This window comes from Colobus angolensis, unplaced genomic scaffold (assembly GCF_000951035.1).
Source record: "Colobus angolensis palliatus isolate OR3802 unplaced genomic scaffold, Cang.pa_1.0 Scaffold207, whole genome shotgun sequence".
Classification (NCBI taxonomy): Eukaryota; Metazoa; Chordata; class Mammalia; order Primates; family Cercopithecidae; genus Colobus; species Colobus angolensis.
Genome location: NW_012115233.1, coordinates 3,030,773 through 3,047,487, shown reverse-complemented (window position 1 = coordinate 3,047,487; position 16,715 = coordinate 3,030,773). Strand labels below are relative to the sequence as shown.

At 44.8% G+C, this 16,715-nt stretch overlaps 2 protein-coding genes across 3 annotated transcripts in view; both read left to right on the top strand.

The window, feature by feature from the left end:
• Positions 1-5: 5 nt before the first annotated feature.
• Positions 6-10,764, top strand: GCSH (glycine cleavage system protein H (aminomethyl carrier); the record flags this gene model as incomplete). The annotated part of the gene is made up of 5 exons (XM_011942206.1): positions 6-48; positions 3,094-3,173; positions 6,361-6,424; positions 8,859-8,990; positions 10,489-10,764. Coding segments are annotated over 5 exons (417 nt in total), but the record flags the coding sequence as incomplete, so codon positions are not given.
• A 5,654-nt stretch (positions 10,765-16,418) lies between these two features.
• LOC105511937 (chromosome unknown open reading frame, human C16orf46) overlaps positions 16,419-16,715 on the top strand; it is a 21,174-nt gene continuing 20,877 nt past the window's right edge. For both annotated transcript variants that reach the window (XM_011942153.1, XM_011942154.1), the window contains exon 1: positions 16,419-16,548. The gene's annotated coding sequence lies outside the window, so the exon portion shown is untranslated. The remainder of the gene's footprint in view (positions 16,549-16,715) is intronic.

Here is a 16,715-nt window from a genome sequence, read left to right as displayed (position 1 = left end):
GGGCGGGCGCCGTCCGGACACTGCGCACGCGACCCGCTCTGCTCTCGGGTAAGTGCGGCGGACAAGTGGGCGGCTGCTCCGTCCCCGCCTGGGCTGCTTGTCCCGGGCCCAGCTGGACTCGGAGGACGCCTGGGCCCCGCTCCTGAGCCACCGGTGCGGAGCAAGCATGGACCCTGCCCTTTTCTTACTTCTGTTGGGATCCCCGGCTCTGCGGCCGCTTCTCCCTCTTAAGTAGCGGGAGGTCCCGCGAGCAGCCTTTGCCATAGGGGTTGCCTGCAGCCGGGAGGGGAGGCCTGCGAGACGCCGAAGCTGGGGGGGCCTGGCCGGTCCCGCGGGCAGGTCGGCCGCTTGCTGCAGAAGCAAGGCACGTGTCGCTTAAGCGTCTCAGTGGCCTTAGTTTATCTCCCATCTGCATGCATCGTTGAGACCCCAAATGGGGAGGCCTTTAGTTTACTAAATGGACCGTTACTGAGAACTCCGAAGTAAAATTAAAGCAGAAGCGCTTATTAAAATTAAAGCACCAGGCCGGGCGCGATGAGTCACGCCTGTAATCCCAGCACTTTGGGAGACCGAGGCGGCGGATCACGAGGTCAGGAGATCGAGATCATCCTGGCTAACAGGGTGAAACCCCATCTCTACTAAAAATACAAAAAATTAGCCGGGCGTGGTGGCATGTGCTTGTAATCCCAGCTATTTGGGAGGATGAGGCCGAATCACTTGAACCCGGGAGGCGGAGGTTGCAGTGAGCCGAGCGCCACTGCACTCCAGCCTGGGCGACAGAGTGAGACTCTGTCTCAAAAAAAGAAAGTAATTATTTACCTAATCTATCCACTTCTTTCTGTCAGGCCAAGGGTTAAAGGAGAATTGTACTAATCATTATCTTTAGCCTAAACAACATGCTTATTAAAATAAAGACTTAGGACTTTGAATCACTGCAACTTCTGCCTCCCAGCTTCAAGTGATTCTCCTGCCTCAGCCTCCCGAGTAGCTGGGATTACAGGTGCCCGCCACCATACTTGGCCAATTTTTGTATTTTTAGTAGAAACGGGGTTTCACCATGTTGGCTAGGTTGCTCTTGAACACCTAATCTCAGGTGATCTGCCCGCCTCAGCCTCCCAAAGTGCTGGGATTACAGGCGAGAGCTGCTGCGCCTGGCCAGGACTGAGGGGTATTGAGCTTAGTAATGTTGCTGTCTCCCTCTAAACTTGGGGTTGCTCGGTTGCTAAAATGAGTGTCACAGCAGCCTTAATCCTAAAATTATCTTCACAGGTAGGCAAGGTGCAAGGTCAAAGACGGTAGTCTCAAGTGATATTTATAGTGGTCCAGCACTTTGAAAAGGTGTATTAGCTTCAGACTGCTCATAATTGGCATATAACTGGCGAGTTCTAGCCTTGTAACAGAGTGAGAGAATTAAGTGTTATAGACAACTGTATACCATCTGTTTTGCTCAAAATCCTCTTGATAAACTTTAAAAGATCATTTTATTCTGCAGCATGTTTTTTTTTTTTTTTTGAGACGAAGTTTGGCTCGTCGTCCAGGCTGGAGTGCAGTGGTGCAATCTTGGCTCACTGCAACCTCCACCTCCCAGGTTCAAGTGATTCTCCTGCCTCAGCCTCCCAAGTAGCTGGGATTATAGGCATGCACCACTACACCCAGCTAATTTTTGTATTTTTAGCAGAGACGTGGTTTCACCATGCTGGCCAGGCTGGTCTCAAACTCCTGACCTCAGGTGATCTGCCCGCCTCGGCCTCCCAAAGTGCTGGGATTACAGGCATGAGCCACAGTGCCTGACCTGCACCATGATAATTTAAGGGGGAAAAAAATTATTTTTCTCCCAAAGTGTTGGCATTACAGGCGTGAGCCACCATGCCCAGCGATTTTTTTTTTTTTTGAGACGAGTCTTGCTCTGTTGCTCAGGCTGGAGTGCAGTGGTGTGATCTCGGCTGCAACCTCTGCCTCCTGGGTTCAAGCAATTCTCGTGCCTCAGCCTCCCAAGTAGCTGGGATTACAGGCATGTGCCACCACACCTGGCTAATTTTTGTATTTTTTTAGTAGAGATGGGGTTTCATCATGCTGGCCAGGCTGGGCTCAAACTCCTGACCTCAGGTGATCTGCCCGCCTCGGCCTCCCAAAGTGCTGGGATTACACGCCCAGCTAATTTTTTTTGTATTTTTAGTAGAGACAGGGTTTCACCATGTTGGCCAGGCTGGTCTCGAACTCCTGACCTTGTGATTCGCCTGCCTCGGCCTCCCAAAGTGCTGAGATTACAGGTGTGAGCCACTACGCCCGGCCTGGGCGGCCTTTCTTTCAGGATTCCCTGAATTGTTGGACCGTATCTTTAGAGAAGTGCTCAGTAAGTCAAGGGCTGAACCTGTCCGGTGAATGATGAGCAGAGCTTGACTTTCCACCAAGTCATGGCTTAGCTCTGAGGAGACTGTTGAGTTCTGATCTTAGTTTTCTTCTTTAAGTGACGGTAGTACTGTCTTCAAGGTCAGGCTTGAATTTGATTAAAGTAGAATTTTAAGAACTTAGTCAAATTATAGTTGTTTCAGGAGGTCAGTTTCATTCCTATAAAATTTTACTTTATAACCCAAGCTGCAGTGAAGCCCTCTTAGGTCAACTCTGCCTAAAGAGGCACCTTATTATTGTTATTATTTCTTAGGTTACATAGTTTCTTATATGAGCCATCTTTATGCTGTCTCCCTAAACCTCATCACCCCAAATCTGTCTTCAGAGGGACAGATTTTATTTTTTCTGAAAGACAGACCAGTAATAGTTAAGTATACATTTGAAATATGCTCCAAAATTTTCTTTTGTGATTTAGGCTAAGTAATGTTAAAGCAAATAATCCAGTCTCCAAAAGATGCACCCGGCATTCAGATCAAGCCATCTTTGCTTAAATGGTACTGCTGTTTCAATGCGTCATCTCTATATACATGATCTTCGTTCTTTCCTGGGCCATGTACTATTTAAAGGTAGTGTCAACAGGTCGGACACAAAATCTGGGAAAATCTTTTGAAAGGAATGATAATGAAAAGTGCTTCTTAAGAAGTAATGCTGCTGCTTTTCTGAAATATTGGTCTTCTGTTTTAGTGCGTAAATTCACAGAGAAACATGAATGGATAACAACAGAAAATGGTATTGGAACAGTGGGAATCAGCAATTTTGCACAGGTATTAGATTATATTGAAATATTTGTGACAGTGTGCTCTTGCATAATTTCCTTTATCTCTATGTTTAAAAAAGTGTTTAGGCCACGTGAGGTGGCTCATGCCTGGAATCCTAACACTTTGGGAGGCTTAGGCAGGAGGATTGCTTGAGGCCAGGAGTGCAAGACCAGCCTGGTCAACATAGTAAGACCCCGTCTCTACCAAAAGTTAAAAAAAAATTAGCCTGGCATGGTGGCTCATGCCTGTGGTCCCAGCTACTCAGGAGGCTAAGGCAGGAGGATTGCTGGAGCCCAGGAGGTTGAGGCTGCAGTGAACCATGATCATGTCACTGCAGATTACAAAAATTAGCTTGTCCTGGTCGTGCACACCTGTAATCCCAGCCACTCAGGAGGCTGAGACAGGAGAATCACTTGAACCTGGGAGGCAGAAGTTGCAGTGAGCCGAGATCACACCACTGCAGAGTGAGACTCCATCTCAAAAAAAAAAAGAAAACCAACCAGAGTTGAATTAAGTAAAACGTAGTTAGGGCATTATGTGGTATTTTAAGAGATGTTGCAAGCTTAACACTAAAAGTAGGAAACATATCTTATTCAAGAAGGAAATGTGTGTGTTTTGTACTGGGCATTTAAGGAAAGAAGAAAAAGAAGAGCAGGATGTTACCAGCATTTTGTGGGTCCAGTGATACACACATGACCAGCGGGATGGGAAGAAAGAAAACCTCAGTAGGCACAGATTACACAAAGGGAAGGCTTTTATTTTAGCCCATCTTTTCTCTGTAAATTCCCCTCAATTCCATATGGCGATAATGTTTAAGAAACAATGAGAAGCCAAATACTAGCGTGGTCAGTCATTTTCAACTGGATGTATGTATTGGGTGAGGCGGGGAAGGGGGATGTTAACTGATGGGAATATAGTCGTGTGTCACTTAATGATGGAGCTATGTTCTGAGAAATGCCTCCTAGGGGATTTCATCCTTGTGTGAGCTTCCTGGGTGTCCTTACACACACCTAGATGGTACAGCCTATTACACACCTTGGCTGTATGGTACAGCCTTTGCTCCTGGGCTACAAACCTGTACAGCATGTTACTGTACTGAATACTGTAGTCAATCGTAACACAATTGTCTATCAAAACATAGAAAAGGTACAGTAAAAATATGGTACAGGTTGAACATCTTTAATCCCTGAAATAATCCAAAAATCTGAAACTTTTTGAGCACCAACATGACTCTTTTTTTTGAGACGGAGTCTCACTCTGTTGCCCAGGCTGGAGTGCAGTGGCCGGATCTCAGCTCACTGCAAGCTCTGCCTCCTGGGTTTACACCATTCTCCTGCCTCAGCCTCCCGAGTAGCTGCGACTACAGGCGCCCGCCACCTCGCCTGGCTAGTTTTTTGTATTTTTTAGTAGAGATGGGGTTTCACCGTGTTCGCCAGGATGGTTTCGATCTCCTGACCTTGTGATCCGCCTGTCTCGGCCTCCCAAAGTGCTAGGATTACAAGCTTGAGCCACCGCGCCCGGCCCAACATGACTCTTAAAGAAAATGCTCATTGGAGCATTTTGGAATCCAGAATCTTGGATGAGGAGTGCTCATCTGTTAAGTATAATGCAAGGATTCCAAAATCTGAAATCCAAAACACTTCTGGTCCCAAGCATTTTGGATAAGTGATACTAACTATATTATAATTTCATGGGACCACTGTCGTGTATGTGGTCTGTTGACCAAAACGCCATTAGGCAGCATGTGACTGTACAAAATTCCTCAGACATGTAAGATTCTTCTGTGTTGAGAATCACTGACAATTGTATCTTCCTTGGCATCTCTGTATACCTACTATGAAGCTCTGTACTGGGTATTTTTTGAGATGTTGTGTAAGATGTCGTCCTTACCTCCTAGAGGTAAGGGGAATTACTTCCATGGGAATGACTTGCAAACATTACACGATGGCATTGGAACAGTGGGGTTGTAATTTACTTACCTGATGGAGAGACCACTTCTTTCTAGAGTCAAGGACTTCAGGGAGTACAAGGCGTGAGGACTGTGATTTGTAGAATCAGTGAGCAGGATTTCAGCAAATGCATTGGGGGCAATGATGTACATAAAACTGCAGAGGTGGAAGAACACCAAATATGTTCATGCACAGAAGACCTAGTAGTGTTTGCCGGGGGCAGTGGCTCACACCTGTAATCCTAGCACTTCAGAAGGCCGAGGTAAGTGGATCATCTGAGTCAGAAGTTCAAGACCAGCCTGGCCAACATGGTGAAACTGCGTCTCTAGCAAAAAATTTAAAAAAATTAGTTGGGCATGGTGGGGGGCACCTGTAATCCCAGCTACTTGGGAGACTGAGGAAGGAGAATCACTTGAACCTGGAAGACAGAGGTTGCAGTGAGCTGAGATCAGGCCACTGCACTCCAGCCTGGGCAAAAAGAGAGACACTCTGTCTCAAAACCAAACAAAACAAAGAGCTAGCAGTGTTGTCTGGGGCATGTGGCTTTTGTCAGATTGCTAAAGCCTGTGAGCCAAATCGTACTGGTGGCTGGTCTCTTGCAGCTCCTGAGTTGAGAAGAGTTTTTAAAAATCATTTTATTTTACTTATTTTTGGAGAACTGAGTCTTGCTATATTGCCCAGGCAGGTCTCGAACTCCTGGGCTCAAGCTATCCTCCCACCTCTGCCTCCCTAAGAGCTGGGATTACAGGCATGAGCCACCGCACCCAGCCATTTATTTTTATTCTTGAGATGGAGTCTTGTTCTGTCACCAAGGCTGGAGTACAGAGGCACAATCTCAACTCACTGCAACCTCTGTCTCCCAGGTTTAAGTGATTCTCCTGCCTCAGCCTCCTGAGTAGCTGGGATTACACGTACCTACCACCACGCCGGGCTAATTTTTGTATTTTTATTAGAGACTGGGTTTCACCACGTCAACCGGGCTGGTCTCATACTTCTGACCTCAAGTGATACGCCCACCTTGGGCCTCTCAAAGTGCTGGGATTACAGGCGTGAACTACCACGCCTGACCGAGTAGTTTTTACATGTGTAAAGGATTTTAAGGAAAACCCAAGAATGTAGCCCCTCAAGTATGAAATATGTACTAAATCTTAATTATAGGGGATTCAGTGTTTTGCTTGTTCTATTTATTGGAGGGTTTAGTTTTAATTTCTTAGAGATTTTTGGTTTTGTCTTGTTTTATTTAGGAAGCATTGGGAGATGTTGTTTACTGTAGTCTACCTGAAGTTGGGACAAAATTGAACAAACAAGGTGAGTGTTGTTAGGATCTTGGAATGATCCATGCTATGAATTTTCTTTACCTCATCTTTACATTGAATAGTAAATTGTTTGTACCCTGGATTTGTTTGTTTGTGTGAGATGGTCTCGCTTTGTTACCCAGGCTGGAGTGCAGTGGCACCATCTCGGCCCACTGCAACTTCCGCCTCCCGGGTACAAGCAATTTTTGTGTCTCAGGCATGTGTCACCACTCCCAGCTAATTTTTGTATTTGTAGTAGAGACGGGGTTTCCCCATGTTGGCCAGGCTGGTCTCGAACTCCTGACCTCTAGTGATCACCTGCCTTGGCCTCCCAAAGTGCTGAGATTACAAGTATGAGCCACCGTGCCCAGCCAATTAGAGTGCTTTTGACCCAAGTAGTAGGGTGGTGCAAAAGTAATTGCTACTTAGGAGGATGAGACAGGAGAATTGCTGGAACCTGGGAGACGGAGGTTGCAGTGAGCCGAGATCCCATCACTGCACTCCAGCCTGGGCGACAGAGCAAGACTCTACTTCGAAAAAAAGTCTATTAATATCAATATGTTAGATAATATCCTTAAACTAATGAGTACCCTTTTAAGACATTCTGCTAAAGGCAGTTTTTTAACTTGATGTAAAATCTACATACAGTGAAATACATGGACCAGAAATGTACAATTCAGTGAGTTTTAACAAATGTATACACTTGAATAAACCTTCCCAATCAAATAGATGACATCTTCTCTTGTTTCTACACCATAGGTTAATTTTGCCTATTTAACTTTATTTGAAAGGAATCACACAGTGTGTGTTACGTTTGACCGCTTTTGGGATTTACTGAGCTTCTTCAATCTGTAGATGGAATTTTTTTTTTCCATTAAATTTGGAGACTTCTTTTTTTAGTCATGATTTCTTTCTCTTCTCACTTCATTCCTTTTTTCTTCTCTGATTTGAGACATGTTCATCAGATCACTTGATACTGTCCTATAGGTCCCTAAGACTGTTAACTTTTCAGCCTTTTTTTAAACTGTTTTTTTCCTTCTTCTTTTTTTGAGACGGAGACTTGCTCTGTTGCCCAGGCTGGAATGCAGTAGTGCAATACTGGCTCACTGCAACCTCTGCCTCCCAGGTTCAAGCAATTCTCCTTTATCAGCCTCCCTAGTAGCCGGGACTACAGGCACACACCACCACACCAGGCTACTTTTTATTTTTTTTAGTTTTTGGTAGAGACAGGGTTTCACCATGTTGGCCAGGCTGGTCTTGAACTCCTGACCTCAAGTGATCTACCTGCCTTGGCTTCCCAAAGTGCTGGGATTATAGGCGTGAGCCACCGTGCCTGGCCGGTGGCTCACTCCTGTAATCATATTTTATGTTTTCATATATGTTTATATTTTATGTTTTCAACTCACTGACTTTTAACATTTATAATAGTGTTTTTTGTTTTTGAGATGGAGTCTCACACTGTCACCCAGGTTGGAGTGCAATGGCATGGTATTGGCTCACTGCAACCTCCGCCTTCTGGGTTCAAGCGGTTCTCCTGCCTCAGTCTCCCAAGTAGCTGGGATTACAGGCATCCACCACCATGTCCAGCTGATTGTTTTGTATTTTAGTAGAGACCATGTTGGCTAGGCTGGTTTCAAACTACTGACCTAAGGTGATCTGCCTGCCTAGGGCTCCCAAAGTGCTGGAATTACAGGCATGAGCCACCATGCCTGGCCCAGAGCTTATAATTGTTATCTGCACCACGCCTGGCCCAGAGCTTATAATTGTTATCTGCAGGAAGGTGGTCTGATACAAGGTACTTCACTGTCACTGGAACATTCTAAAGTTTTCATTTTGTTTTTTTCTGAGCCACAGCTAAGTTGCAAGAACATTGAGTTTTACTGAACCTACACACATCTGGCATTCAGGCACATCACCATTTGTTATTCACTGTGTCCGGGACACACAGATAGGTCCACCTTGTTGAGACAATACATACCCTTCTCGTGGGTTATTACAACCTGACAAAACGTATGGTTTTATTTTTAATTAAAGAAATTTAGGCCAGACGTGTTGGCTCACAGTTGTAATCCCAGCACTTGGGGAGACTGAGGCGGGTAGATCACAAGGTCAGGAGTTCGAGACCAGCCTGGCCAACACAGTGAAACCCTGTCTACTAAAAATACAAAAATTAGCTGGGCGTGGTGGTGTGGGCCTGTAATCCTAGCTACTCAAGAGGCTGAGGCAGGAGAATCGCTTGAACCTGGGAGGCAGAGGTGGCAGTGAGCCAAGATTGCGCCATTGCACTGTAGCCTGGTGACAGAGCGAGACTCCATCTCAAAAAAAAAAAAAAAAAAAATTTGGAATTTTAAAATCATAGCTATATGACAGGAATCTGCTTTTTCATATTTTATGTTTTCAGGTCACTGACTTTTAACATTTCAAGTTTTTTTTTTTTTTCCATTTAGATGAGTTTGGTGCTTTGGAAAGTGTGAAAGCTGCTAGTGAACTCTATTCTCCTTTATCAGGAGAAGTAACTGAAATTAATGAAGCTCTTGCAGAAAATCCAGGACTTGTAAACAAATCTTGTTATGAAGATGGTAAGCTTTTGCTAGAAATTTCTCAAGGAATTACTACCACAGTTAATATTTTATCTAGAATTTAAAGCAAGCTTAGCTGATTGTGACTTCATCTTTTTCTACTTCTTGGTACTAAATAGAGATGTTCTGCTTTAAAAGGAAAACAGAGGTTAGTTGAATACATAAAGTTATGTTTAAGATTTCTGGCTAGGCGCAGTGGCTCACGCCTGTGCTCCCAGCACTTTGGGAGGCCAAGGTGGGTGGATTGCTTTAGTCCAGGAGTTGGAGACCAGCTGGGCAACACGGTGAGACTCTGTCTCTATAGAGAGACAAAAATTAGCTGGTTGTGGTGGAATGTGCCTGTAGTCTCAGTTGCTAGGGAGGCTGAAGTGGGAGAATTGCTTGAGCCTGGGAGGTCAAGGCTGCAGTCTGTAGTGAGCCAAGATCGCACCACTCCACTCCAGCCTGAAGGACAGAGCGAGACCGTCTCAGAAAAAAAAAAATCTCTGGTGATAAAAGCATTACCTTATTTTGCAGGGTTCTTGATATCAGTTGTAGATTCTTTGGTTTTGGTGTAAACACCTGCAAAGTACTTTTTCACACATAAAGCAGCCACTCATATCGTGTGATACGGGAGGTAACAAAATAATAATATATTCTACATTAATTTTTGGTTATCTCACATTTTCATCCTTACAATCTAATGAGGTAAGCTAACAGCAATTTTCTCTATTTTGTAGATGAATAGAGGCTCCAAAGGATTTATCTGAAAGGGTCACATGGCTGATAAATGGCAAAGTTAGGATTAGATTGTATTTCTCTTGCCTGTCACCTAGTCCTTCTAATTACTACTGCTTTCTAATCCCATTAACCTCAGTAGTTAGTGTTCGATTTGTTAAAGATATACCTGGCCTTGTATATTTGGATCATATATTTAAGGACTTATTTTTTTGAGACAGTCTCTCCCTCTTTCGCCTAGGCTGGAGTACAGTGGCATGACCTCGGTGCACTGAAACCTCCCCTTCCCGGGTTCAAGCACTTCTCCTGCCTCAGCTTCCCAGTAGCTGGGATTGCAGGCAACCGCCACCATGCCTAGCTAATTTTTCTGTTCTTGGTAGAGATGGAGTTTCACTGTGTTGGCCAGGCTGGTCCAGAGCTTCTAGCCTCAAGTGATTTGCTTGCCTTGGCTTCCCAAAGTACTGGGATTACAGGCGTGAGCCACCGTGCCCAGCCCCTAAAGATTTAAATGTCATTGTCTGATACTTATTACAGCCTAAGAGTTCTTGTTTTATTATGGTGGAATCTATTCTAGCTATAATTATTTTCATTTGTTATATACAAGTATTTTAATTCCTAAGGCTAAAATTTAAAGTTCCATGAACAAATATGTATAGTTTTTTTAAAGAATACAAGATTGTAAAGAATACAAGATTGAGGCACTCAAATTTATGTTACATTTTGGATGAATCTGACTTTTTAAAAAGTTAATGTGGAATATAAGGTTGTTTTTTGGTTGCAGGTTGGCTGATCAAGATGACACTGAGTAACCCTTCAGAACTAGATGAACTTATGAGTGAAGAAGCATATGAGAAATACATCAAATCTATTGAGGAGTGAAAATGGAACCCCTAAATAAACTAGTATGAAATACCGCAGCCCAGCAGATTGTCTTAAATTAGTGGTGGATAGAAGACTTAGAATAGCAACTTTTAGCATTACCGATAGAGAAGAAACAAACTACTGTTAACGCTGCTAATGAAGGAAAATGCCCTTTAACTTTCTAATGATTATAGATTTTAGACTAGGCTCTAGTGTTCAGATTTCATTAAATTATCCATGGTAAAAACTAGTTTTAAAAATTACATAATTCAAAGATAACGTTGTTATTCTTAAGCCTTACATAATATTGTAACTTGCATATATCCATACCTGGATTTGGGATGAAATACTTAATGATCTTTCCATTGGAAATAACTGGGAGTGAAGAGGTTTTTGTTGCTTGGACAGTGTTAGATGACACACCACTATCCTGATTTTGCAATACACTGCATTTGCTGGTGCTATTTTTATATGGTGAAGCAACAGCTTTGCAGCAAAATAATAAAATACTTCTTCGTTAATCATGTTTTTTTGTTTTGATGTTAATATTTCGTTTAGTGACTCTGCTAGTATTTGTGAAAGTGCTAACTTTAACTTAGGGTAAGTTACCTTTTTTTAAAAAAGGAAATTTAAGCCAGACAATGAAAAGCTGCAAGAAAATGTTTCCTTTAGTCACGAATCTGGTTTTTCTCAAGCCAAGATCACCTTTAACATAATAAAAAATAAATCACCGACTTTGATTTTCTATCATGTGAGGTCCGAAGGAAGAAGAGGAAAGACAAAGGAAGGTGGAAATTTTGATCAGTATAGCACATGGGATTTTTAAGAAGTTAAACCACATTCAGGTTTCCACTTAAGTCATGGGAATAAAAGTGGACACAGATTGAAGCTTTATGAGCTCAGATAATGGACTTTGATAGTGAGTATTCTTTGCAACTTAAGCATATTTAGAGTGCCAAAAGGTATTTCCAAGTAGCTAGTATGTAGCATACTCTAACCAACTGTAATATGCTGACAATATTGGGGTTGGGGGATCTATAGGCACATGCACATGTATATATACACATACACACAGAGCGAGAGGAGATAAACTCCTGTATCGTTTTCTCAGTTACTAGAGGAAAAGAGAAGTATTCATATAGTACCACCTCCTGGTGGTGAACAAACAGCAAATAGAAGGACTTAGCGAAAGTAGGTAGGTAAATAACATACAAATCTTTCCTGCTCCTCAGATGAAACTGTTTGTTCCAAGACTCTGCCAGTAGCCATATCACTGCTGAACTATATCTTTGTACCCTTATCAAGAAAGTATTGGCCAGGCGTGGTGGCTCACGCCTGTAATCCTACCACTTTGGGGGGCCACGTTCGGTGGATCTCTTGAGCCCAGGAGTTTGAGACCAGCCTGGGCAACATGGTGAAACCCCATCTCTACAAAAATACAAAAATTAGCCTGGAATGGTGGCATGTACCTGTGGTCCCAGCTATTTGGGAGGCAGGTAGGATCAGTCTGGGAGGTCAAGGCTGCAGTGATCACACCACTGTACTCCAGCCTGGGTGACAGTGAGAACGTGTCTCAAAGTATCCAAGGTATCCTGGATGATTGTCTATATTGTATAATTATCAATCAGGTTAATTGATCTGTCTGCTTAGAAAATAGATGGGGATGGCTGGGGGCGGTCCCAACACTTTGGGAAGCCGAGGCGGGTGCCTCACTTGAGGTTGGGAGTTTGAGACCACCATGATCAACATGGAGAAACCGTCTCTACTAAAAATACAAAATTAGCTGGGTGTGGTGACCTGTAATCCCAGCTGCCCAGGAGGCTGAGGCAGAAGAACTGCTCGAACCCAGGAGTTGGAGTTTGCAGTGAGCTGGAGATCACACTATTGAACTCCAGCCTGGGCAACAAGAGCAAAACTCCGTCTCAAAAAAAGAAAACAAAAAAGAAAATAGGCCGGGTGCCGTGGCTTACGCTTGTAATCCCCGGACTTTGGGGCCAAGGTGGGCAGATCACAAGGTCAAGAGATCGAGACCATCCTGGCTAACACAATGAAACCCTATCTCTACTAAAAACAAAAAATTAGCCAGGCATGGTGGCATGTACCTGTAGTGCCAGCTATTTGGGAGGCTGAGGCAGGAGAATTGCTTGAACCCAGGAGGCGGAGGTTGCAGTGAGCCGAGATCACGCCACTGCACTCCAGCCTGGCGACAGAGTGAGACTTTGTCTTAAAAAAAAAAAAAAGAAAATACATGGGGATGAGTAATTACATAGATTTACCCTTTTGTTTTGAAAGTTCTCTAGACACATCGATTATTACCATCGTTTCACAGGTATGAAAGGTGATAGGATAAGAAATTTGTTAAATAGTTGGGTGGTCGTAGTAATGATGTTCACATTTCCTGGTCTACTCTTAGTCCCTTAGCAAATTTTACTATAAAAATATTTAAATGGGGCCGGGTGCGGTGGCTCACACCTGTAATCCCAGCACTTTGGGAGGCCGAGGCAGGCAGATCACAAGGTCAGGAGATCAAGACCATCTGGCTAACACGGTTTCACACGGTTTCAAAATAGCCAGGCATGGTGGCGGTCGCCTATAGTCCCAGCTACTCAGGAGGCTGAGGCAGAAGAATGGCATGAGCCCAGGAGGTGGAGCTTGCAGTGAGCCAAGATCGTGCCACTGCACTCCAGCCTGGGCAGCAGAGCGAGACTCAGTCTCAAAAAAAAAATTTTTTTTTTTGTTTTAAATGGGAATCTCTGGGTAGAGGGAGAAGATGAATTTTCTAAATAAAGGTGGGAAGCAAAAGTGGCCATTCTAGAGTATGAAAGTCCACGAGTGGTTATAGTCTCTGAAGAAGGTGGGCAGTTTATTTTCCTTTTTCCTCCCAAAGACACACATACTTGCTCTGTAACAACCCCTCTTTTTTCAAAGAGTAGAACATATGGCAACTTGCTCTTCCACTATTTAGAACACAGAGCCAAATCCACTGTCATTTATGTCACAGTGCTGCCAAAAATACAGGCTTTGAATGGCCCTCCAAATTGACTGAATCCAGGGAATTTAATTTTCATGACCTCATATTCCTTTTGAATGGTTTTGGCATTAATAGAGCAGATTAATAAAAGTTTTGAAGAAAGCTTTCTAGTAACTAAAATGAGAAACTGAATAGGTTACCCAGGAAGTGTTAAATTTTTTTTCTGGTATCACTTCCCAGGTGGTTTAGTTGTTAACTTTAGGTTTTGGTTTGTTTTGGTTTTTTTTGAGACAGTCTCACTCTTTTGCCCAGGCCAGAGTGCAGTGACAGGATATTGGCTCACTGCAACCTCCACCTCCCAGGTTCAGGCAATTCCCCTGCCTCAGCCTCCAGGACAGCTGGGAATACAGGCACCCAGACCACAACCATGCCCGGCTAATTTTTGCATTTTTAGTGGAGATGGGGTTTCTCCATGTTGGCCGGGCTGGTCTCGAACTGGTGACCTCAGATGATCCTCCCGCCTCGGCCTCCCAAAATGCTGGGATTACAGGTGTGAGTCACTGCGCCCAGCCAGCTTTAGGTTTTAATAAACCACTAGGGAGCTCTGCATGGCCATACTACTATGAAAATTAGGCTGGTCGTTCAGATCAGTTCCTCAGCAAATCAGAATTTCTGAATTTTTCCAATTTCTGTAGTTTTTCTGGGGCTACTAAAAAGAGAACAATTTAAAGAATTATGCTAAGTACAAGTGTGTTTTTTTTTTACAGTGTTCTTTCATACCAAATCACACCTTCCTTCCCATCCTTAGAGAGGTGCCTTTCTTTACACCAGGATTAAATTCGTCTTTCTTCCCTGCAATAGGCCTTTCGTGCCACCCAGGCTGGAGTGCAATGGTGCGATCTCGGCTCACTGCAACCTCCACCTCTCAGGTTCAAGTGATTCTCCCACCTCAGCCTCCTGAGTAGCTGGGAGGGATTACAGGCATCCATTACCACGCCTGGCTAATTTTTCTATTTTTAGTAGAAATGGGGCTTTGCCATGTTGGCCAGGCTGGTCTTGAACTTCTGACCTCAAGTGATCCACCCACCTCATCCACCCAAAGTGCTAGGATTACAGGTGTGAGCCACCACACCCAGCCATCCCCCTTTAATTAAAAAAAACAGATATGGGGTCTTGTGACACTTCCCAGGCTGGTCTCAAGTGATTCTCCTGCCTTAGCCTCCCCTGTGAGTAACTGGCACTACAGGCGCAAGCCACCACTCCTGGCTTTTTTTCTTTAAAATACATTTTATGTGTTAGAGGAAGTTTACATTCACAGCAAAATTGAGCAGAAGATACAGTTCCGTATGCTTCCTTTCTCTGTTTTTGCAAATTGGGATCTTACTACAGTAGAGTTTCTGGTATCTTGACTCAATCTCTGTTGACTTTTTATAAACATAACTAGCCTAACCCTTGTCCCTTCATGTTTCCACTCAATCATGCTATTGGGCTTTTACCTGCTAAATGCAGGAGTCGTTGGTGTGAAGGAAGTCAGTTTCGAGATCCTCCAACTTCCCCCATGTACTTGCTGTTAGGTTGTTGAATTCATTTATTCATTTAGCAAATCTGAAGTTAAGACTTTTGGTATACTTTCCAGAAACTTTTTTCTAATTTGCAAGGTCTTGTACTGTTTCCCAGGCTGGAGTGCAGTGACACAATCATAGCTTACTGCAACCTTCAATTCCTGGGCTCGAGGAATTGAAGCTCGAGGAGGCCTCAGCTGGGATTCCAGGTGTGAGCCACGGTGCCCAGCTGTTTTCAGTAGATCTGAAGGAAGACCAAAACAAATTGTCAACTGATAAAACATTTAAATGTTTTTGGTTAATACTTACTAGCTTGAGATACTACTATAATAAAACCCCTTTTAGTTGCAACTTCCTATTTATGTGGCCAAGATACCTAAGCGTACACGTATGAAAAAAACTGGAATAGAATTATAGCTGAATCCGTCTCATTGGAGCAATCAGTGCTAGAGAACTTAGATACCGATTTTTTTTTTTTTTTTTTGAGACTGAGTTTTGCTCTCCAGGCAAAACTCAGTGCAGTAGTGTGCTCTCAGCTCACTGCAACCTCCGCCGCCCAGGTTCAAGCCATTCTCCTGCCTGTCTCCCAGGTAGCTGGGATTACAGGTGCTCGCCACCACACCCGGCTAATTTTTGTATTTTTAGTAGAGACAGGGTTTCGCCATGTTGTCCAGGCTGGTCTCGAACTCCTGACCTCAGGTGATACACCCGCCTCGGCCTCCCAAAGTGCTGGGATTTCAGGCATGAGCCACCGCCCCCGGCCTAGATACCGGTTTTCTACAGCAGAAATAGTCACACTTTCTAAAGCAGAAGGCTTTGGAGTCAGACCCGAGCTGGAGTGAAGGATGCCTTGCGATCTCTCTTCAGCAAGCTGTTTTAAGGACGTGAGGACACTTTCCTTTATTTGTATAACAGATGCCAGTGCCCACTTCAGAGCTGTGCTGCTCCGGGCCAGAAGTTCAGCGAGTGTCCGTCGGCCCGGTGCTGTCGGTGACGTAAATGGGCTCTTCGAGGTTCACAACGCGTCCTCCCGTGACGTTCTGGGCCTGTGAAGTTTGTGTCTATGGGAAACGCGCACGGCGGTTCCTCAGGGAGCCGAGGGAGAAAAGCGGGGATGTTTCTGGCCGCCTGGCATCTACTAAACATCCTAGCAGGCAAAAGGGCGCTCCTACGGAACTCGCCGGCCCGAGGACCCGGGTATGCCTCCACCTTCACCATCTCACCCTCCTACGTTGGCCTTTCCGGCGGCAGCTTCCGGAGTGGGTAGGAGGTGCCACGAGCCGCCCTGCCTGTGCTTAGCTTTGTTGGGCTACGTCTCTTCCGCCGCGGTCCCGCCCACAGCGTGGCCGTAACCCAGGCAACGGCCCAGCAAGCAGCGACCTGAGTCGCCCTCGCCCACGGGCCAGGACTAGCTGTCCCGAGGCCTTCCATCCGCTCGGCCCCACAGGTGGGTGTGAGCGGCCATTTCTCCACCCCTGGGGCAAGGCCCCGGACCACTCTAAAGGCGACAGAGCGAGAGGCCCTGCCTCCTTCGAAAGGAAGCGACCCTCTGACGCGGGGAAGCGAAAGGCAGAGGCACTAACGGTAGGGGCCGCCGCAGAGCGGGCGGGGTCT